The sequence below is a fragment of the Silurus meridionalis genome, chromosome 6 (assembly GCF_014805685.1).
Source record: "Silurus meridionalis isolate SWU-2019-XX chromosome 6, ASM1480568v1, whole genome shotgun sequence".
In the NCBI taxonomy this organism is placed as follows: domain Eukaryota; kingdom Metazoa; phylum Chordata; class Actinopteri; order Siluriformes; family Siluridae; genus Silurus; species Silurus meridionalis.
Window position 1 is genome coordinate 3549826 of NC_060889.1, and position 21763 is coordinate 3571588.

General features: G+C 37.9%; 2 protein-coding genes across 2 annotated transcripts; both read left to right on the plus strand.

Annotated features, from left to right (window-relative positions):
* Positions 1-6587: 6587 nt before the first annotated feature.
* On the plus strand, positions 6588-7968 carry rgs5b (regulator of G protein signaling 5b). Its single transcript, XM_046852454.1, has 4 exons — positions 6588-6838; positions 6925-7058; positions 7152-7318; positions 7419-7968. Exons 1-4 carry the CDS (start codon positions 6603-6605, stop codon positions 7578-7580), a joined length of 699 nt encoding a protein of 232 aa, XP_046708410.1. The 5' UTR covers positions 6588-6602; the 3' UTR covers positions 7581-7968.
* A 4822-nt stretch (positions 7969-12790) lies between these two features.
* Positions 12791-21036, plus strand: nos1apb (nitric oxide synthase 1 (neuronal) adaptor protein b). Its single transcript, XM_046850693.1, has 11 exons — positions 12791-12898; positions 13032-13174; positions 13316-13387; positions 14580-14669; positions 14763-14821; positions 15487-15595; positions 15908-15986; positions 17402-17523; positions 18104-18247; positions 18796-18964; positions 19074-21036. Exons 2-11 carry the CDS (start codon positions 13097-13099, stop codon positions 19382-19384), a joined length of 1233 nt encoding a protein of 410 aa, XP_046706649.1. The 5' UTR covers positions 12791-12898; positions 13032-13096; the 3' UTR covers positions 19385-21036.
* The last annotated feature ends 727 nt before the right edge of the window (positions 21037-21763 follow it).

The following is a 21763-nucleotide window of genomic DNA, read 5'->3' on the forward strand; positions in this document are numbered from 1 at the left end:
GCGACTGTGGCAAGGAAAAACTCCCTTAGATGTTATGAGGAAGAAACCTTGAGAGGAACCAGACTCAAAAGAAGAACCTCATCCTCATTTGGGTGACATCAAGAATGTGATTATAGTCTTTTAACAATACAGAACACTGGAGAGTGAGAACTAACATGAGCACTGGGATTAAGTAAGATTATATGTAATGTTCTTTCTACAGTCCTTTACAGTCATTGTGGTTATAAAACTAGATTCTCCATGCCAGAGCCTATAAACACTCAAAGAGGTCCAATTTCAAAAACTCAACATGAAGTGGGATCCAATTGTGTCATCTGTGAAGCTTCTTACAATGATGCAAAAGTAGAACTTTTACTTATTTGCAGTACTGATGTATCATTTCATCATTTCTCATATTGTCCAGCTCTGGAAACAACAGATATGATCTCCTTAGTCATTTGAGTACTTGTCTGTTTGGGTTTGGGTCTATTTTTAGTCGTCTAATTTTTTTTTTCAACAGCTTCAGTCATTTAGGCTTTAATGTGTTGCAGTCTGCAACACTGGAAAGTCTCTATTGAAGTCTTGCCAGCATCTGTCTGGAAGCGTGCCAGGCTTGAAGTATGTAGTGAGCATAGGAAGCCACTTTCCCATGAACTGCAAGCCCTTCCTGCTCCTTTTCCCGAAAGTTTCTCTGCTGTCCACTTTTCGGAGCATCGAACCTCCTGACTGCACAGCAGATTTCATGGGGGATTTCATGACTTGCCACAAGAACAGCGGAAAAACTGATTTATCACGTATTTTGTCATTTACTTAGACGGATTAAGTGACCGAGGGAAACCCGGATAAGGAAGCAAAGACATATGAAAGTGCTCAAATGTATATTCGGGACCCTGTTTTTGAAGGAGTCTCCAGTTTTCATTAGTTAAGTCAAGTCAAGTAGGAGTTATTGTCATTTCAACCATATACAGTGCAGAAACAAAACAAGGTTTACCCAGAAGCAAGGTGCTACAGCAAACAAAATAAATCAACAAAAGAAACACAAAAAACACAGAAGTGCACATGACTCTTAAACTATCAACACAAAAGTGCACATGTGCAGCATTTAGTGCAAAAAAATGAGATATGTGAGATGATTTGAGATAAATCTGCTGCATAAATCTCAAACAGAAATGTGACAAATATATTTCAGAGTAATTTTAAGTAGATACAAATCTTTCTGTTGGAATGTAAGCAGTAGGTGAATTTCTTCACACGATTCCATTTGTTTTCTCCAATGCCAAAGTTCATAACATACATATTCACCAATGGTGAAGGTTATAAAATATATTTTCTCCAAAAGTGAAGGTCAGAAATACATTTTCTCCAATAATAAAGGCCATAAAATGCATTTTCTCCAATTATAAACTAAACATATATATTTTGATTTTTGAGGAATGGGGAATGTCATAAACATTCATATTCCCCAATGGTGAATGTCATAAAAACATTTTCTTCAAAAGTGAAGGCCATAAAAAAATGTTTTTCCAATCAGAAAAACTATTTTCTCCAATGTTGAAAACAATTTCCAATGGTGAATGTCATATCATATTCACAAATGGCGAAGATCATAAAGTACATTTTTTCCAATGGTAAACATCATTAAATACATTTTCTCCATTGGTGAAGGACATGACTTTTAATTCCAGGATTCTGCATTATTTCTAGGTCCCAATTCGAATGCGATAAAACAGATCATAGCATTTTGCACAATTGTACGCCGTCCTGTAAAGTCTCTATTAAAAAAGTCATTTTTTGTAATGGTGAAGTTCAGAAAATTCATTTTCCTGACCTACTTTATCTGATTACAATTATCTTAGGGAACATTCTCCTCTGCTGAATAAGACTTTTTTTAAAGCATTTTTTAGATCATGATCAAATTATGGCACGGCAGCTAAATGAGAACTCGTTAGCCCGAGGTGTATTGTGAGGTGTATTGTTGTCTTCAGCTCACGTAATACTTGTGTTTAGGCTCCGTCGCTCTCCCGGTGTGCGAACTGTTACACAATTCTGACCTAGAAAAAAAAAGGACACTGTAGGACAAACAGCTCAGATCTGTTCGTCTTTCAATGGATGCAATTTGTCCTCGAAGTGCAAAATGCTTGCATGACCTCATCAGTGAAAAGTATAATATTCAGCTACGGGATTATTGGTGTAATTTGACACAGTTAATTATTAGCAATAATAATAATAATAATAATAATAATAATAATAATAATAATAATAATAATAATAATGTGATGCTAACTGTTGTTTTATTAATAGTTGTAATTTATAAACTTTATTTAATTTTATTTAATTTTATTATTTACATTTATTTTAGTATTAAAATTGCTGTTTACATTTTTTTTAATTCGTTACACAAAAATTACAAATACATTATTAAATATAATAGAAATAGAAATAAATATAATAAAAAATGAAATTAAAAAAATTTAAATTACATATTTTTTTAACTTTATTGCAACTTAATTACTTTGAAAATTATTCTGAAAAAAAAAAAGAAATCATTTCCCAAATAATAATAATTAATTTCCTATATAATCAATATGACCTAAATACCATAAAAAAAAATAGCTTTGGGTCAAAAATGTGTAGTTTTCTTACTGCTTAAAAGTCAGACATTGTCAGACACAATCAAATTATCTTTTTACTTATTTACTTGGATTTGGGTCAGAATGATATAATCACACTTTTTTTGAATCAGAGTAAACGTCTCGATTTTCCGCTCAGGAAGTGGGTCACTGATCTCTGTATCGTCGACGTAAAAGATGCGTTTTACTTGTCAAAAAAATACAAATAAACAGCTTGAGTTGCGCCGGAAAGACGAACAACGTCATATTATATTCAAGAAAGTAGGTCAAGAAAATGTACTGCTCACATTTGTTGGATTGTTTTCCAATCGTACCGCATCTACGCTCGTTTTAATCGTCTTCTACATGAAAAACTCTCAACGAAAATTCTCGAATTCTTAAAAATTCCCTGGTCTAATTATTTTGGTTCTTTCTTGCAATTAATAACATGCTACAATCGCTGATATTGGATACTCCTTCCAAAAATTTGTGAAATCGAAATGTAATGATCTGAAGCATCTTTGGCTTACAAGTTCCTGTATTTGCTGTTCCTATGGAAACAATAATGGAACCATAGACAATTCATTGACACCTTTTGACCAATCAGAAGCGAGATCCAGGCCACGGTTTAATTGTTTATTTTTTTAAACTGCTTAGATTGTTGACGAGAACATTGGATTGTTGTGGTTCTTTTGTTGTCTTTCTCCAGAATGTTTTGTCTGGTAAAGGAGGGAGAATCTAAACTACTAGGTCAACTAATAGGCTCTAAATGTGACAAAAGTATTGGCACACCTGTCTTTTCCAACTATATATGCTCTTCGACAAAGTTGGAGCGAGACAATTGCGTAGGATGTCTCTGGATGCAGTTTTTTTCCTACAACAGCAAGCCCGATTTGTGTGACGGATTGTATGGATTGTAGTGGATTGTATGGATTGTATAACAATCGATTAATAATTTGATGCTTATTAATATTTTCCTATGCAAAATATTTCATTTGCATACCTTGCCAACAAATGCTCATTCAGGTTGTTCAAGTTCTACCATTTTTTGCAAAATGTTCATTATATTTCGGTTTGTAGATTTGTGGTACCAGAAAAGGTTCTTTGTGGTGTTAGAAACCATTTAATGGTACTGTGAGCAGACCCCCATGTCAAGGAAGATGAATAAAGGATTTCGGTGGAGGTTTTATCAGTATAATACAATGTGACGGACTTCCTTCATTCGTTCATGTCTACTTAACTCTGAGTTATTTCTATAATTATGGAAAAATTAAAAAAGGATCTTTTGGTAAGAAATTTAAACCCCCACCCCTCCTTTTTTTTACACACTCACAAATACACAGAAATGGTCAAATAAATCAATAAATACATAAAAAAAATAAATGGATGCAGTTTTATTGAAATGTGGGAACCAACCACATGGAACAAATCGCTGATGCGATTTCAGGAATCCAGGAGGCCTTAGACACGTTTAGGCTTTTTTTTTCCTTTCATTTCTTTTTCTGCAGAACCTTGACGGACAAGGCGAGCAGCGTAGGAGGATTTCCTCCTAACTGTTTGAAAGACCCCCTCTCCCACCACATTACCCACCCCAGTCTCCCGCCCTGCTTCCTGAACCCTTTCACTCCTTTTTTTTTGTCCCTTCAGCAATCATAGTCTCCACTCAAGACGGGGTGCTTCCTGCCGGCCCACTATAGGTAGCACTTTACAGGAAGCATGGCTCCATCGCAAGCTGGGCATGAATGCAGGCGAGGAGAAGAAATGTTCCTGTTGTTGATTGTTATAGTCGGGTCACAGAAAGCATCCGAATGATAGACATTATTTATTCAGAGTAAATTGCGTAAACTTCACATAACTTCGAATAGAGTTATATTACTTAAAAAATAAAATAAAAAAAAACCAGCAACAACAAAATGTATTGAAAGTGTTGAAGTTTCATCCTTATATATATATATATATATATATATATATATATATATATATATATATATATATATATATATATATATATATGGCAAATTTATATTTTACAGCATATTTTGTCTGGTCGCTGTTGCATGTGAAATAAATTAAAAAATAAATAAAATATTAATAATTTAATAAAAAAGGAAAATAATTTAAAACAGGATGGCAACTAATTAAATTATTAAAATAAAAAATACGATTCATCCATATGCAAAGCCAGTTTCATGAAAGTGAGGTTTACATAAGCTAAAGTATCTATCTATCTATCTATCTATCTATCTATCTATCTATCTATCTATCTATCTATCTATCTATCTATCTATCTATCTATCTATCTATCTATCAGAAATCTATCAGAAATCTCATGAAGTATCAAGTGCTCTACATTTCTTATATTTCAATGTGCATTAATGTAACACCATGTGGATTGCAATATGTGCAAGTGCGGAAAAGCTTCCTGATCTGGACGCCGACTCGAGTGAGTCATTACTTACTGCCTGCCTTTTTTAAAGTGCTCGATTCCTGTCTGCACTGTTACAATATGTCTCCAGCTCCTCCTGATTCTTCAGAATAGTGCATAGTGTGCGACACCAAAGAAGCAGACTAAACAATCGAAACAACAAAGCCACTGACTAATTTATTTACAGGATTAAGCGGTTTAGCTGATGAACTCGCAATATCCTTCACATTACTTTTGCTCATTATAAAAACATTTCTTTGTTGCTTTGATAAAATTGCGAATGCTTTAGTACATTCGTTTAATCGTTTGTGTTCGAATGTCTGGTTTTCCTACATTATCAGTTGTTTATTTTCATGTTGACCAAAATATATTCTACTGGTTTCACCTGAATAGTTTTAACCCCCAAAACATCTCAGCATCCGTTCATTCCATGCAAAATGGTTAAACCAGTTGTCAGAATCTAAAAGTTCTATTAAACCTTTTTTGGTAAACGTGTTGAATTGATGAATTGTGCAGATGAATCTTGAATGTCGCTAATGAAGGCGAGTAAATGGCATCAGATCAACCAGTAATCAACTAGTTCTCTAAAACAGGTCAAAGGTGAATCTTGTGAACCTCCAATTGGCAACAGAGCAAAAAACAGGATTACAATTTCTGAAAATGGATGAATACAGTAAAAATGCGAATCCTGTCCGGTTGCAATCAATATAAATCAAATATGCAATTCAACAAATACATTTGTGCTGCTGAAATTCATCGATGCCGAGCAGAAAGAAATTTGTGCATTTTCAATTTTCGTAATCCAAACCGTAGTTTATATCAAGAAATCCTGTAAATGTGCAGCGTCGTCCTGACAACATGACTAAACGTTCTGACGATCTTGTTTGTGAACAATGAGAAAAAGTCTTTCCATTCTGATGGGGATGAGATGTTCATTGACACAAACGCTTACTTTCGAAGGATAAACAGGATTTTGAGAAACGTACAGGCTTTTGCAAGAAATCCAATGTGTTGTGCTGTAAAAATTGAGATTGTACTTTACTGATTTGCAAATATTAAGGAGGATTCGAGAAATGCTCCAAAGCAACTTAGAAAAATTGTAAAATAATCCAGAAATTTTGGAGGGTATTAATGGAGATTTGTGCTCATGTAGATTATTGGTTACATTCCAATTCGTCTCGAGTGCTATAGCAGGTCACTCAAGATCTTCCTCACACTTCCAACCCATGTAAAGCATATCTTCATGGAGCTGGTTTTGTGCACAGGGGTACACTGTCATTGTGTATCGTATCCCTGCTGAATCTCTTCTATGGCATCTTATACTCATTTACAACCGGAATTCCCCAAATCCCATCCGGAAACGGTTCTATCTGGCCTTAGATATATTTTAAGTAATTCGATTTCAGAGCAGTCCTCCCTTCTTTAAATTGCCATTTTAAATTCTTGTATTAATTATGTCCCTTTCCTACGTCTGTTTTTAGACAATTGTCTCGCGTCAGTAATTTCCTGAGGCAAATCACTGTATTTTTTTTCCTCCCCCTTCCCTTGAACCTTGAAGCCACTAAGTGCCTTTCTACTGGAAATGAATCATGGCTGAGCTCCAGAATATGAAGCTCCTCCTACTGAGTATTTACTGGCTAAGGGGCGAGGACACCTCAGAGCTCTGTGGTATAAATAGCAGAGTGCTGCCGTGTCTCGGTCAGAATCCGAAACTCTCTCAGAAAACAGAAGCACACAGCTGGGAATTGTACATTCAGAGAAAGAAAAGAAAGAAAAGAAAAATGTGCCAAGGTTTGGAATCGCTGCCGGTTTCCTGTCTGGAGAGGTGAGGAGCAATTATTTATGCTCATATTGGATTGCATGAGGTTCCGTGCAGAATGTTCTTACATGTCTTTTCTGCTTCCTTCCCAGAGTGAAAGAGCTGAAGGCACGTTTGGGAAGTTTCCTTCTCAAGCAGGAGCTCAATCTCTCCAGCAAGAGAGAGCCAAGGACGGAAGATGCCCTCAAGTGGAGAACGTCCTTCCAGAACCTCCTGGCTCATAAAGGTCAGTATGCAATCAAACACAAAATTATAGCAGGGATGTTTTATTAATTTTTTTGCACGTCTAACCCAAAACGTTCTCCCGTCCCCCGTGCAGATGGGTTGTGCGCCTTCCGGACGTTCCTTCAGTCCGAGCATAGTGAGGAAAATATTGCATTCTACCTGGCCTGCGAGGACTACAAGAAAACAAAGATGTCCTCCAAGCTGTGCTCCAAGGCCAAGAAGATCTATGAGGAGTTCATCGATGCTGACGCACCGAGAGAGGTAATGATCCATCAGCCACCGAATTCCATCACCCTTGCATTGCAAGTGTCTCCACATTTCTTTTAAAAAATTTCTAATGGTTCCTCCATCTCCACCTCAGGTGAATCTCGACCACGAGACGAAAAGCATCACGAAGAAGAACGTGCAGGAGCCGACCTGCTCGTGCTTCGATCTGGCCCAGAGCAAGATTTACACTCTTATGGAGAAAGACTGCTACCCTCGCTTTCTCAAATCGGCATTCTACTCCGAGCTCAAACCCTGAACCAAAACATCTGCACACGGTTTGTAGGACACGTGCGCTGGATCACGTCCCGAGCTTAATGACGAGGGGTATCGCTTGGGGATTCCAAGATATCTGCCTTAAACCTGTCAGGGAACTGGTGAGGAACTTTGAAGGATATCGAACAAAACCCTCAGCAACTTGAAGAAAAGGAAAAGGAGAAACACTGGAATTTTGAACTCTGAGCACACTTTTGCACAAATTCTGTCATTTTTATTTTATTTACCTCTGGACAAATTCTATTTATTGAACAATGGTGTATTTTGTATAAATTATAATATATTGCTTTTTATTTATTAAACTGGGAGACAATGTATGATGATGTATGGAATTCGGCTTGGAATAAATGCTGAACATCTGCTTTCTTGTATCTTCTTGATCTTTCACTGAAGAAAGAGAGAAAATGATGGAACGAGTGACCAATATGTATGTTTCATTATTTAACAAAAATTAATAAAGAAATAATACAAAAAATGTAGACTGTAAAGTTCTTGGGGTATAAGACAACATAGTACAGAATTGACTGCATTCCCATGACAGCATTTTTTCCATATGTGATGCATGTTGACTAAATTGACTAGTAGCTGAACTCTGGATTTTTCCATGTCTAAGTCTGGGAAAAAAAATCAAATACAATTATGGCAAGAACCTTACACCGGTGCAACAGCGTTTTCAGTGAACTCAGCCTTAAATTTCACCATGGTGCTTCCACCACCATGCTTCACTGCAGCATCATGTCTGCACCTGTGCTTTAGAAACAGTGTCCCTCATGATGTGAAAGCCGGACAGATAAAAGCCAAATGAATGAGATGTACCAGATGGTGAGAAAAACAGAAATATATATTCCTGTTTTTCTCACCATCTGGTACATCCAATTCATGTGAAAGGCTTTTATCTGTCCGTCATTTACGTCATGAGGGACACTGTTCCTAAAGCACAGGTGCAGACGAGTAAACTGCCACCACCTCCGAGATAAAGAGGCATTTGTGAAACACTTTGTGAGTCTCTCTATGTATGTGTGGGTTGAGGGGGGGTTCTTTTTGCAAGCACCATGCAGCGGAGGTAGGTCTCCATGGCGACTGGCGACGGCGCTCAGCACAGCTTTTGTCCTTCGAGGCGCTTCTCGAAGCTTCTGTGAGTCACACGCTCCTCCATCACCTGCACCACTTCCACCTCCTTCCACCTGCTTTGAGGGTCTCGGGGAGTTAGTTCGGGTGAAAAAGACTTTCACAAGAGTTGTTGATCGCTTGATATTTCAAAGCGTTAATCCCGCATTCTGACACCGCCTCCTGGTAGCCCTTACAGTGGTTCTCAGTTTCTTTGGAGTATTTCTCGAATCTTCATTTGCAAACCAGTAAAAGCCTGTAATTAGTCCTTAGTACATTTCTCAAAATATAGTCTTCATGTCAATGAACATCTCATTGGCATCAAAATCTTTTTGTCATTGTTAGCAAACAAGATCGTCAAAATGTTTGGTCATGTTGTCGGTATGACGGCGCACGGTTTCAGTTTCTCCTTATGTAAATGATGGTTTGGATCACGATGAACGAAAATGCTGAATTTCTTCTGCATGGCATCGATGACACAAATGTACACATTACTGTATGAACTGTATATTGATTGCCAAAAGACGAGACAAGATTTCCAATTTTACTGTACTGTACAAGTGTTCGTTCGTTTCCTGGTTGTTCATCCATTTTCAGAAATTGTCACCAATTGAAGGTTCACAAAATTCACCTTTGACCTACAGTAGATAGATAGATAGATAGATAGATAGATAGATAGATAGATAGATAGATAGATAGATAGATAGATAGATAGATAGATAGATAGATAGATAGATAGATAGATTTTTTGCAGTGATGGGCACGGATAAAAAAAGAGCCTGGTGCAAAATATAGGATAATAAGAAGGAAAGAACACTGTGAGGTAATTACGAGAGAACAGTGAGTGAGAGATCGAAACAGAGGAAGGAAAAAAAAAAGAAACAAGAATAGAAAGTTTTATGACCGGACGGCAAAAAATAAACTGACATAGAACATTTTGTACGAGGAAAGAGATGGATAATGAAGGGGGGAGCACTACACTCGTTCTCAGTATTTTTGTTGTTTCTTTTTTTTTCGCTGGTTTTCAGCTTGTTTCTCGTCTGCCAACTAGTTTGAAGTTCATGCAGTGTTTGCGTTAGTGGATTTTCCAGGAGGACAGATCTGGAAAGTTCAGCACAGAAGCGTGCTCTTGATTGAGACTGTTATGAAGTAAACATGAATGACTTGTTGACCTCATGCTCATATAACATTCATGATAAAAGAAAAAAAAGGAAATGCTAATAAAGCAAAGTGTGGAACATGTTTAAGCGAATTTGATATATTTAAATGTTAATTTAGGGGCCAAATTACATCTGTGTTAAATCTAGCAGGTCTCGTCTTCCTAAATGTTTATTATTTTGCTAATGCTAACTTGTAATGCTACCATCTGTTGTAGCTACTGCAAACAGGCTCAGCAGCAAGTGCATAGCTTGCTAATGCTAACTATTGTTTATTTACATGACATTTTACTTCTGACACCCAAATTGTTTCTCATAGTAATTTAGGATACAAATAAAAAATATATATATATAAAAGATCTATCTATCTATCTATCTATCTATCTATCTATCTATCTATCTATCTATCTATCTATCTATCTATCTATCTATCTATCGAGAGTGAGATAATTGCAAGAGAAAATACTGAAGGATGATAGATAGATAGATAGATAGATAGATAGATAGATAGATAGATAGATAGATAGATAGATAGATAGATAGATAGATAGATAGATATATTCTAAACTCTAGGATATAGGATAGATGGAGAAATAGGATTTATGAAAAGAGAAAAGATGTTCAATGAGTTAAAGCACAAAGAGATATAAAGTGGTTAAAATGACCGTCTATAGTATGTATATATATATCTCAGTGCCAGCGTGATGTCAATCTGCCCTCGAAGAAAGAGCTCTAATTTTCCATTTAAGTCTCGCTGTGTTACAGAACACCCAAAGTGGCACCGAGCACAAAAAACGGGACATTATGTCTCATCCAGTTGACACCACGAGGGTTGTTAAACACCAATTTTATATTTTTTAATAGGGATTTACTGCAGAATAAAATAACAGTAATTGTTAAAAACTGTTCTGGACCCACTCATCGTTCTGTTCTAGAACAATCTACATACCTTTATTCTTATCAGCGGTATAGATAAATAGGCTAGATGCAGTTAGCATGTAAAAAAAAAACAACGCTAGCACATGAACTACGCTGCTAGTAAAAACAAAGCGAGCACATAAATCACTTTGCTAGCACCAAATACCAAAAAAATTTATAAGGTTAATGTTGAAAATGAAATGAAATGCATCTTAAATACGTTCAGAGAAAGATGTGTTAGCACAGAGATAATTCAAATAAAAAATAGTGTTTGCTAACTTAGCCATTGTGCTGAAATTTGTTTGACCAGTTTTAGTATAGTAAGCAATTTTTTTTTGCTTGTCATCTGGCCATTTTTGATTGTACATCAGTGAGCCGTTCTGTTCTTAATCGCAGTCTTTTTCAAAACACCAACACGGTCTCAAGCAGACAAATCTGTACTAGTTAGCGTAGTTAGCTTTACTCATTCCTTCATATGTGATTCTTCCCCACAGTCTCAGAGAGAGACTGTGAGAGAATGTTTGACAAAAAGAAAAGGCATAAAAAGATAAAAAGAGACATTAAGGAAGAAAGACAGAACGACTGAGAGACAGATACAGAGAGAGAGAGAGAGAGCGAGATAGAGAGAGAGAGAGAGAGAGAGAGAGAGAGAGAGAGAGAGAGAGAGAGAGAGAGAGAGCATGGACACATAAATAGAGAGGGCCAATAGATTAGTTGACACTAATGATTAGAGGAATAAACAAATCTTTTTTTGAGTTCAATCCTCGTACCAGAGGACTCATGAGATGAACTACTCAATCCTGTTTCCTGTGTAATCCACTGCATACCGTATATGGGAGTCATGTGATTAAAGGAAGAACGACTTGGACTAGAAAATTCGAGAGGTGAACAACTCAATTCTGTTTCCTTTACATAACCTACAGAGATTTTACAATGCTTTGCTTATGCGTTACCAGTCGAAAATAAAAGAATCACTCTTTGAGACGACTCTTCTGAAGGAATTGTTCATGAACGACCCGTCACTAATTGACACCAGCAGGACTTGTAGACGAGCCAGAGTTTGTTGACGTAGTGGTCGTTAGTTCCTGGGTAATTACTGAATTATTAATAGGTTATGACAGTAACTGTGTCCCTCAGCGTTATTCCCAAAAAATGCAACACCGTGATGTTATAGGACACGACCCAGAGTCGCATTCCCGCGCCGCCACGGTAATCATCTGCCCTATTGACCTTTGCCTCGGTCTCGAATCGATCTCCTGTCGGATGAAGCGATTACGGCGGGATCAGAAACAGCACGACAGCTATCTTGTTAAACTACAGTTGTTGTGACAGACGTCTGGAGAGCAGCGACGTCGCCGAGGATGTCTGACAAGGGTCTAAACAAGACGATTGAATTCCAGCAGAAAAGGAAAGGAATAAAAGTGGGACGTGTCAGTCTTTGTCTTTCCTTTCTCTTGTGTGTTACATTTGTTTGATTTGGTCCTGTTGTAGTTTATACACCTCAATGTTCAGACAGTAAGAAATTCATGAAATAGAGGGATAAGATTTGAAGGTTTGGGGACACCGGACCATAAAATCGCTATGTGCTTCTTTTTAAACATCTCATTCCACATTTAAACTCCATTTCCTGTCATTATAAGCTTCAATCCTCTGGGAAGAAGATGTTCCACCAGATTTTGTGTGGAGATTGATAAGATTTCATTCAGCCACAAGTGCGTTAGTAAAGTCAGGTACTGATGTAGGTGAGGTGAGGAGGCCTGGGTTGAAGTCAGCGTTCACATTCGCCTCAAAGGTGTTTACCAGGTTTGGAGCTCTATAACTGTAGATCATCCACACACTTCAAACCCATGTAAAGTAGATGTTAATGGAGCTGGCTTTGTGCACAGGGGCATTGTCAGGTTTGGGTCTGAAAGGGAAATACAAAACAGTTTGTGAAAGAACTTCATACATTTGTCCAGTCACTGGATCCACCACTAGATGTCAGCTTTGGATTACATGTCCCATCGAACCCCTCTGAGCTTCCTAAACATCACGAGGCGAGGAAAAGGCTGCAGCCATAAAACAGCTGGATGCGTGTCTGGCAGCCGCAGACGATTCCTTGAGCTCTTTGGTTCAGCAGGTGAGGCAGGCTGGTGATGTCGTCGTCAATACTGTTGCCATTTTTATTATTATTTACAAGACCAGTGTTTTGACTGCAATGCTAATTGATGTGATGTGATGTTATGTCCTACAATCCTTGTAATTCTGGTCAGCCACCAGAGGCTTTCTGCAAAGACTCAGATTGGACTCCATATCGCTCACGACCCTCGCACGCACCATGCCAGAGAAAACCAAATACAACCTTGTGGACGACAGCGATGACGGCTTCCAGTGCGGCATCACATTCCAGGTGAAGGTGCGTGTCACTGATGAGGCTGTCTGATCTGCTGCATTTGTATATACGTGTTTGTGTTTGTGTGTGTGTGTGTTGTGTATCTGTGATCATATCCTGAGTATGAATTATGCCCACCTTCCCCTCTGTCCACATACCCTCTAGTTCATTGGCACGTTGGACATTGTGCGTCCCCAGAGCAGGCTGGACATCCTGGCAGCCATGAGAAGGGTTCGGGTATGTGGGTTTTATTTTCAAATAAATTATTATTAATTTTAAAGGATATAAACAATTTTGTTTGTCATACAAATGATATCATTAGTACCCATTTAATCGACAACACATACAATATATATATATATATATATATATATATATATATATATATATATATATATATATATATATATATAGATTATTTATTCAATATTTTTTAATTATTATTTTTTCTTTCTTTCTTTTTCAATAAATAACTCAATAAAATATAGGATTATTTGCAGGTTATTTAAAAAAAATATGTATTTAATTTACTCGTATTACAAATAATTAGTAGAATAATATTAATATTATAATATTATAATACAAATTATTCAGATTTTTTTTATTATTGAAATTTTTTTATATATTATTAAATATATGATTTAATTACATATATTATATATTATATCAATTATATATTGATATATTTGAATGTATAACTTTGTATATTTTATGTAGATGTTATACATATTCATATTTTGATTTTGTAATTGCATTTGATATTCATGTTTAACATTAATATTTATTAGAAAAATTTAAGTAGATCCAAAGGACCTTATTTTTGTTTTATATATATATATATATATATATATATATATATATATATATATATATATATATATATATATATATATTCGGCAACAGCTGAGTATGCAAAATATCCACTTCTTCCTGTTTTATTCACCGTTCTCTCACGGTCACAAGGACGTCAACAATATACCTCCTAGTCTTTCCTCTGTCTCATTAATCCTTCCTGTATCCAGATCACCCTTTTTTTCGAAAGGAAAAGAGAATGTGGCTGTCGATTTCGAGTGCATGTAAAAGAGAGCAGAACCTCTAGCCAAGGGCATACATTTTTATTTTGGCCTGGCTCCAGTGCCGGCTTATAGATTTATGGCAGCAGCATTGCACCAGTTTCCTCTCTGAGTGAAACCCCTTCATCTTTTCTTTTCTTTTTCTTTTCTAAAGACAGCCTGTGTTTATGGCTGAGTCTCTGGTTTAAAGACAAGAAGCTAAATTAAAAAAATCCAGACGCTCATACTGATATTTCTTGAGAAGATAAAAACTCTCCTACTCTCCTTTTAGTGTGATTTGTGAGGGATTTGCAGCTTCCTGGCAGCGTGATGAGTTTGAGTTGGTGTGTGTGATTGTGGTTATTGTTTCTTGACAGTACGAGTTTAAAGTCAAGAACATCAAGAAGATGAAAGTCAGCCTTGTGGTGGCGGTGGATGGGGTCAAAGTGGTGCTGCAGAAGAAGAAGGTCTCGTTGTCTCATGTTGTGGCTTCTAAGTAGTGTGACTCTGTATTCAAGTTATATTTGAGTAACTTTTTGGTTTTTATGTATTTACTCCAGAAAAATGCATGCAGCTGGGATGAAAGCCATGTGACATTGGCACAGGATCCCATTTACAGGTAAGAAATAATCAGGGATAAATCAGTTGGACAATTTTGGATCTTTTTCGACATCCAATTTCACATTCAGTCCCAATTTGCTACAATAACCTCCACTCTTCTGGGAAGATGTTCCACTAGATTTTAAGGAGATTTTTTTCGATTTCATTCCGCCATAAGTGTGTTAGTATATTCAGGTTGTGATGTAGGTGAGGTAAGGAGGTGCAGTCAGGGTTCACATTGTTGAATCCATTAAAGCCACAGCAAGCTGCACACTCATGGGCCCCTGAGCAAGGCCCTAAACCCCATAGCTGCTAAGTTGTATGAACGAGATAAATGTAAGTCGCTCTGGATTATTATCCGATCGGATAAATGTTGAAAGGAATGATACGATTAAGCCTCCAGCCAGGTGAAGAGTTAGGCTAGCTTTCTTAACGGCGTATACTTGCTGCTCTGAAGATTTGTTACTGCAACATTCCACAATTCTCCCATTTTAAATACCAAGTATGTAAGTGCCTTTCTATCACTACATCCGAAAACCTATTAGCTGCTTTTGCAAACAAGTTATACATCCATACATTAGCATAGAATCGCTAACATTGTACCCAACATGAATCCAAAATGATTTTTCTTGGAATGCTAGCATGGACTGGGCCGGTTACTATCTGTTTTCTTTCCATTCCCAGAATTTTTTACGTCTCGCACGACTCTCAAGACCTCAAAATCTTCAGTTACATTGCGAAAGATAAGAAGAGCAACGTGTTCCGCTGCAACGTTTTCAAATCCAAAAGAAAGGTCAGTCAGATAATCGACGTTGTCTAATCAAACCCGTTAACAAATTGGAATTATTTGTATATACCTTAGAGTAGAGCAGAGGAATTGATTTGGTATGGCGGTGGAACAGGCTTGTGATGGGGGTTGAATGCTAATGAGTTTGGTAAAGGTTGGTCTACTATCTTTCATTGATTGCACCAAACTGGTTCAGTGGTTACAGTGGAGTGGAAAAAGAACTAGAAGGGGAAAGAAATTTGCAGTGTAGTCCAATTTCTCCAAAATGAATGCAGCTGCATGTGGTTAATTGCTTTTCTTTTACTTCCCCATTGTTAGAGCCAGGCAATGAGAATTGTGCAGACAGTCGGCCAGGCATTTGAGGTTTGTCATAAACAGAGCCTGGACACTGTGGATGGTAAGTCTGTATTTAATAGTCTAGATCCTTTTTTCTGATTCATCAAAGTATATTCATGTCACAATCATCTCTTGTCTCTTGTTACAGAGTTAATTTTGCCAAAACTAAAAGGTTTCAAATAGAAATCTGTAAGTTGAGTCATGTCAACTGGACTTCGATGTGGTCGCATCGACACATTTTACTTTCATCCGAGAGCTTTTTCAGTCTAATTAAAGTTTGCAAAAATTAGTATGCTCTAGGTTTGAGGATTCTCCTCTCCCTGGATAGCATCATTAAGGAACAAGGGGGATGTGATAGAAGGAAAGGGAGGAGTCAAGAGTGAAGGGAGTCATTAGGATGTAACTACCCCAGTGATGGAGAATAAGGGACTATAGAGGGGTAACAATCAGTGAATGTGAAAGTGGAAGGGTAAATGCGAAGATCTCCTTGGGGATGAATGAAGGAGCTTTTTCTAGGTAGGGGAGGATTCGAGAATTCGAGGATTTCCCAATCGCAAACTTTTCATTTAGGGTTTCTCCTGCAAAGTCCCACAAGGGATAAACCTCACATGGGCCTTGAGGGTAAAGGTTTACCACAGGACAAGATTGATGCCTCTATGCAATGTTCTTAGGATCATATGGCAGTTCAGAGTGGTCAGGCTTCTTGGAGTCTGGACTTGGAGTAAGATATTGGAATTTCAAAAGGTTGTGAGTTTAAATCCGAGCACCAACAAGCTGTCGCTTTTTCAAGGCCCTTAATTAATCAACGAAATAACCGTAAGTCTCTGTATAAGTACATTTGCTGAATGCAATTAATAGAGGTGCCTGAGAATGTATGTCCTCCTGGTAGGAGAATGAACGCCTGCTCCCACATCGATAACTGCAAATAGGATTGGACGTCCCTGACTCTGTATTGGTATTAGCCTACTTCAATGGCCTCTGATTTGCAGGAACAGCCTCCTAGATTTTAAATTAAGTGATGAATTGTTCCTAGATGTCTGTTAAAGATGTAGACTGTCAAATAAATTGTGGTATGCTTATAAGGGTACTACTAATTTTATGACTGTGTCATCAGATTGTACTGGTGCACAAGCTAAAGAGAGGGGCAGAGATGTCAAATGATCCACGTTGGGTAGTAGGATTGTAAGAACCCAGGAGATCCTTCAGAATGGACGTTTTTACGTTTTTCATTGCAAACGTAGCAGCAAAAAGCTGCGGCCATCTGTCAGCACCTGTCATGGTGTTAACCTGAGGAAGCTCTGGTGGATTCCATTAGCAGAGGAAGCTGTCAAGTTAAAATAGAATATAATAATTCTTTCTCTCCTCATAGAAAGCTCTTTTGCTTCAAGGCATAGGAAGGCAAAATTGTAGCTAATATTTTTTAGCATGTTTGACTGTACTAGTACAATGAATGAGTTTGTTAATTTGTGTTGGCAGAATGGTTGGTGAAGTGTAAGGAGGAGAGAGGAGAGGGGGAGGAGGAGGAGGAGGAGGAGGAGGAGGACACTCCCGATGCAGAGACAAACCCAGACGAGACGATGCAGAAGACGGATACAAAGGTACTTCTTTTAAAGAACATGCATTAGGAATGCAATTTTCTGTAGTGTTTTTATACACTGGGATGAAAAGAATTCATCTTCATTGCAAAAATCCAACACAACTGGATCTCCAAACCTGGGTGGTTGGCAGTCAAGGGTCCCCTGCTCTCTTCAGCATTCTGTGATGCTTTTCTGCGTACCGCAGTTGTAACATGTGAAACTTTGATGTTTTTTTTGTGCTGTAATAAGAATGCAGCCAACATAAATGTTGCATGGTGTTTCAGAATTTCTGCCATGTCTATAATAAATAAAATATACACAGACCGCATATCAACAGTGCACATGTACCTGTGCTTTCACGGTATCATGCTGCATATTTTGAGTTTGAGAATTCGAACCAGTAGGAAGAGTTGAAGGAGAAATATTTGCAACGGTAGCAAATGGTAAGACTTTATATGAAATCCAAAGACAGTAGAGTTATAGATTCATAACTACACTGTTCACTGTGTTCTCAGAACTCGAACGCCAAACCACTAAAAAACACAGTCTTGGCTTCAATCCATTTCCCTGAGACTCAAATCAATGAATACTCTGTCCTCAGGTCTCTGAAGACGCTGTGGTGGAAATAGAGCCATCAGGATTGGTGTCTCCAGTCCCAGAGCGCTTGTCACTGAGTCACCGGGTCCAGCTCCTGAGGAAACAACTCAAACAGCAGGAACAGAAGAGTCAGGCCGCCTCAGCACAGGCAAACATACACTCATAGACACATATGACCTTCAATACATTTGTATTACTGTGGCTAGTCACATCTATGGCTATTCTAAAATTTAACCCCAAAGTTTAACAAAGCAATAACTGAAAAGAAATTGTGAATAAAGGGTTTACTGATTTTATAATTTTATGCTGAAAGTGCCATGGTTGATTCTAAGAGCACAAAAGAAGGGTTTTCCTCATTTTGGTAAAAAAAACCCTTGTGGCATCTTACATACTTTGCCTCCACTAGTTCTCAGAGATCCCAACGTTGGCTCTGAGAGCAAGCACCTGGCAGTGTGAGGGTTCTCTTCATTTTGAGCTGATCAACAACATGGTAGATACCCTTGTGGTGAATTTCATGCATTGCACCCACTAGTTCTAAGGGATTCCAGTGTTGGTTCTAAGAAGAAACACCTGGCAGTGTAAGGGTTCTCCTCGTTTTGGGCTTATCAACATGGTACAAATCCTTGTAGCAACTTTTATGCATTGCATCCACTAGTTTTGAGGCACTATAGTTGACTTTTGGTGTTTGTCTTTTAGGCTGCCCTCCTCCAGCAGCAACTGTGTTTGGAGGCCCGGGCGAGGACGGAGGCTCAGGTCCGAGCTCAGCAACTCCTGCAGCAAAACGGCGAGCTCTTGCAGCATCTCTCTATGCTCATCAAACACATCCAGGAGCTGGAGCTCCGCACACACTCGTCGTCCTCCGCCAGTGAGCTTTTACAACTAGTATTGTTTCTTATCTTATCTTATCCCTCTTTGTACAACACAAAACTTGCTAAAGATAGATAAATGCGATTTTCTTTTTAAATGTATTGCAGTGGGATCTCAGGACAGCCTGTTGGAGATCGCTCTGAGAGACAACGTGCCTCGTTTCTCACCCTCGAAAAAGCCTAACGTGGTGCACCTGGATCCGTTCGACTTCTTTCCAAATTCTTCAAGCGGAGAAAAGAAGCCGGAGCAGGACAGAGATTCGGGCCAAGGTCCAGACGAAGAGAGAAGCGAAAGCTCTCCTACCGAGGCGAGCTTCTTTTGTACGTTGGAGCTTCCTGGGTTCAGGGAATCAGGGATTGCATCTGGATACGAGTCTAATACAGATGAGAGCGATGACCGGGAAAGCTGGGGACAATGAGCGATTGAGGATTGAGGCTTTGTAAAGCACTGTTGGAGCTCTAAATGTTTGAGCTTCTGAAGTTGACAGTATGGATTCGATTCGATTCAAATTAGGAGCAACGCAGCCATTTACTAAGAAGATTAGGTCTGTGAAATGTGCCAAGGGACACTCCTGTTTTTGGCTGAGAGGATGAGATGAAATGATTTTCACAGGGCGTTGATGGGGCAAGGTACGTGACTTTAATCAAGACATAGGAGGGCAATCAGGAGTGGATTGGAGGCAGGAAGTAAATACATTAGAAAGTAAATAAAGTTCTTCAATCAAGACCCGCTTGCTCAGCCGTTATCATAGACCCTTGATGCACTGTGCTCGTCCGTCACCACTGTGTGAGAGTATAAACAAAAGAAGAATACAATGGATAATAGTCCTGTGATCATTTCAAGCCTTTGGTCTGACTCTGCTGTTACTGTGACGCTAATATGCCGAGCTTCCATGATGTCTACTGTGGACCTGTACCTACACTATTTGCACTGGCTTACATTTGTTGCTGCTTGCATTTATATGGTACTCAATGAAATGCCATTTGAACCCATTTACCACGATTATATTGTGTATGCCCAAAGGCTCCATGGCCAATATAAGGAATTGTGGGCCTTCTAAAAGTTTTAAGATTTGTTCTGTTTCTTGTTTGAGCCCATGATGTACAAAAATTCATATCAGTGTACCTTCAGTCGACCACTATAACGCCTGGGAATCAATATTATGTTTGTGCTGCATTGATGGATTTATCTGTATAATAATGTACAATAATGTATGCAAACAGTGTATTTTTATTTTGGGTTTTTTTCGTAACAGGAGCGCAAACATACGAAATGTTTTTCAAGCATTTCAAAATCTGATAACTTTATTGATGCCTTTGAAAAAAAACAAAAAAAAACATGATTTCTTTGCAATATTGCTGATCTGGCTAGTTTCTTTTTTTTAATGTCCGTGTTTACATTTTTTCTTTTTTGCCTGGAAATGTGTTCTGCCCACTACTTTGGCAACTCTACAATAAAAGGCATATGGGGATTAACCAGAAGGTGTGTCAGAAATGGGAAATAGCATTCTGCTTGGCTATGTGTTTTTATTGTATCTTTATGAAGTTTTCCTTACTGCCAGCAAGGGTACTGTAAAAAAAAAAAAAAAAAAAAAGCACTTCTGGGAAATCTGTTGTGTTATTGAAATGCTGCACGAGTGCCAGTGTTCTCAAGAAGTGTTTCTCCATTAGTGGTGAATCCTGAGTTATTAGCACCCGTACTAACTCTCGTGCTACACTATGTCTGAGGTTGTTTATTTGTCGCCCTTTCTCTGTATACGTTCCTATATGGCTTTAACATAGAGTTTTGAGTGTACAAAGAAATTAATTCTTGGTGAAAATATGTAATGATTAAACGAGGGCAAGTTATTCGAATTTGAATTTTGCCGTCTTTCCACTTTTTAGTCGTAGGAGTTTCGTCCTGATTTGCTAACGACAAGCGCTAGTGAAGTAGCAAAGTGAGAAAAAATAATTGTGAAATTTCTGAAAGAAGACTAATGACGTTTTCAATGTTTTATTATTGGTTTGACTGCAGTTTGTTTGCTCTTAACAAATCCATTTTTCTGTTTAATAAAGCTACTCTTTAAGCCTCTGCCTTATTTAGTCTGTTCTACCAAATATACTGTACGATTTTGTAATATACATGTTCCACCTATTGGATGGGTTATACTGTTTCAGGACATCAGCAAGAAACATTTTCAGAGACGTTTTGTCTTGACAAGTTTGTGGACATCCCATTCCACATTTAACCCCCGTTTCCTCTTTTTATAACCTCTACTCTTCTGGAAAGATGTTCCACTAGATGTTCCACTAGTCACCATTCCAATTCAAACCAAAAGGTGTTCAGGGTTCAATAGTGCTACAGCAGGCCACTCAACCTATGGAAAGCATAGCTTCACGGAGCTGGCTTTGTGCACAGGGGCATCATCATGTTTGGGTCTTCTAAATCACATGAAGGGGAAGAACCACATTTGGCTGGTAAAGTCGGGTGTTCCAATATATTCGTGTTGTGAGTGTGAGTTGTGTAATATCGGATCAAACAAGCGAAGGAACATGTCATATTGGGCTGTAAAAACATCTAAATTTATGGAAGGCCTTATAACCCAAGGATGTAATTATTTACAATATTAATTGATCACATGGTGTTTTTAAAGGATCTAAGACCTTGATTGATTTGTGGGACAAATCTTTGATTTTCAAAGATACATTTTGGGAAAAACTGTAAACATGAGCAGGTGAGTACCTGGTCAGCTTATCCTTCGAACCATAAATACATCAGAATTTTAGGAAAACAAAGTTGCGATTATTTTTTATTAATT

What these genes read in the sequence shown, in the direction of transcription:
- rgs5b (XM_046852454.1), top strand. Translation starts at nt 6,603, where the DNA reads ATGGCTGAGCTCCAGAATATGAAGCTCCTCCTACTGAGTATTTACTGG. An exon ending in CCGGTTTCCTGTCTGGAGAG is followed by an intron (nt 6,839 to 6,924) that starts GTGAGGAGCAAT and finishes CTTCCTTCCCAG; the next exon opens with AGTGAAAGAGCTGAAGGCAC. An exon ending in ATGCTGACGCACCGAGAGAG is followed by an intron (nt 7,319 to 7,418) that starts GTAATGATCCAT and finishes TCTCCACCTCAG; the next exon opens with GTGAATCTCGACCACGAGAC.
- nos1apb (XM_046850693.1), top strand. Translation starts at nt 13,097, where the DNA reads ATGCCAGAGAAAACCAAATACAACCTTGTGGACGACAGCGATGACGGC. An exon ending in CAGCCATGAGAAGGGTTCGG is followed by an intron (nt 13,388 to 14,579) that starts GTATGTGGGTTT and finishes GTTTCTTGACAG; the next exon opens with TACGAGTTTAAAGTCAAGAA. An exon ending in TGCAGAAGACGGATACAAAG is followed by an intron (nt 17,524 to 18,103) that starts GTACTTCTTTTA and finishes CTCTGTCCTCAG; the next exon opens with GTCTCTGAAGACGCTGTGGT.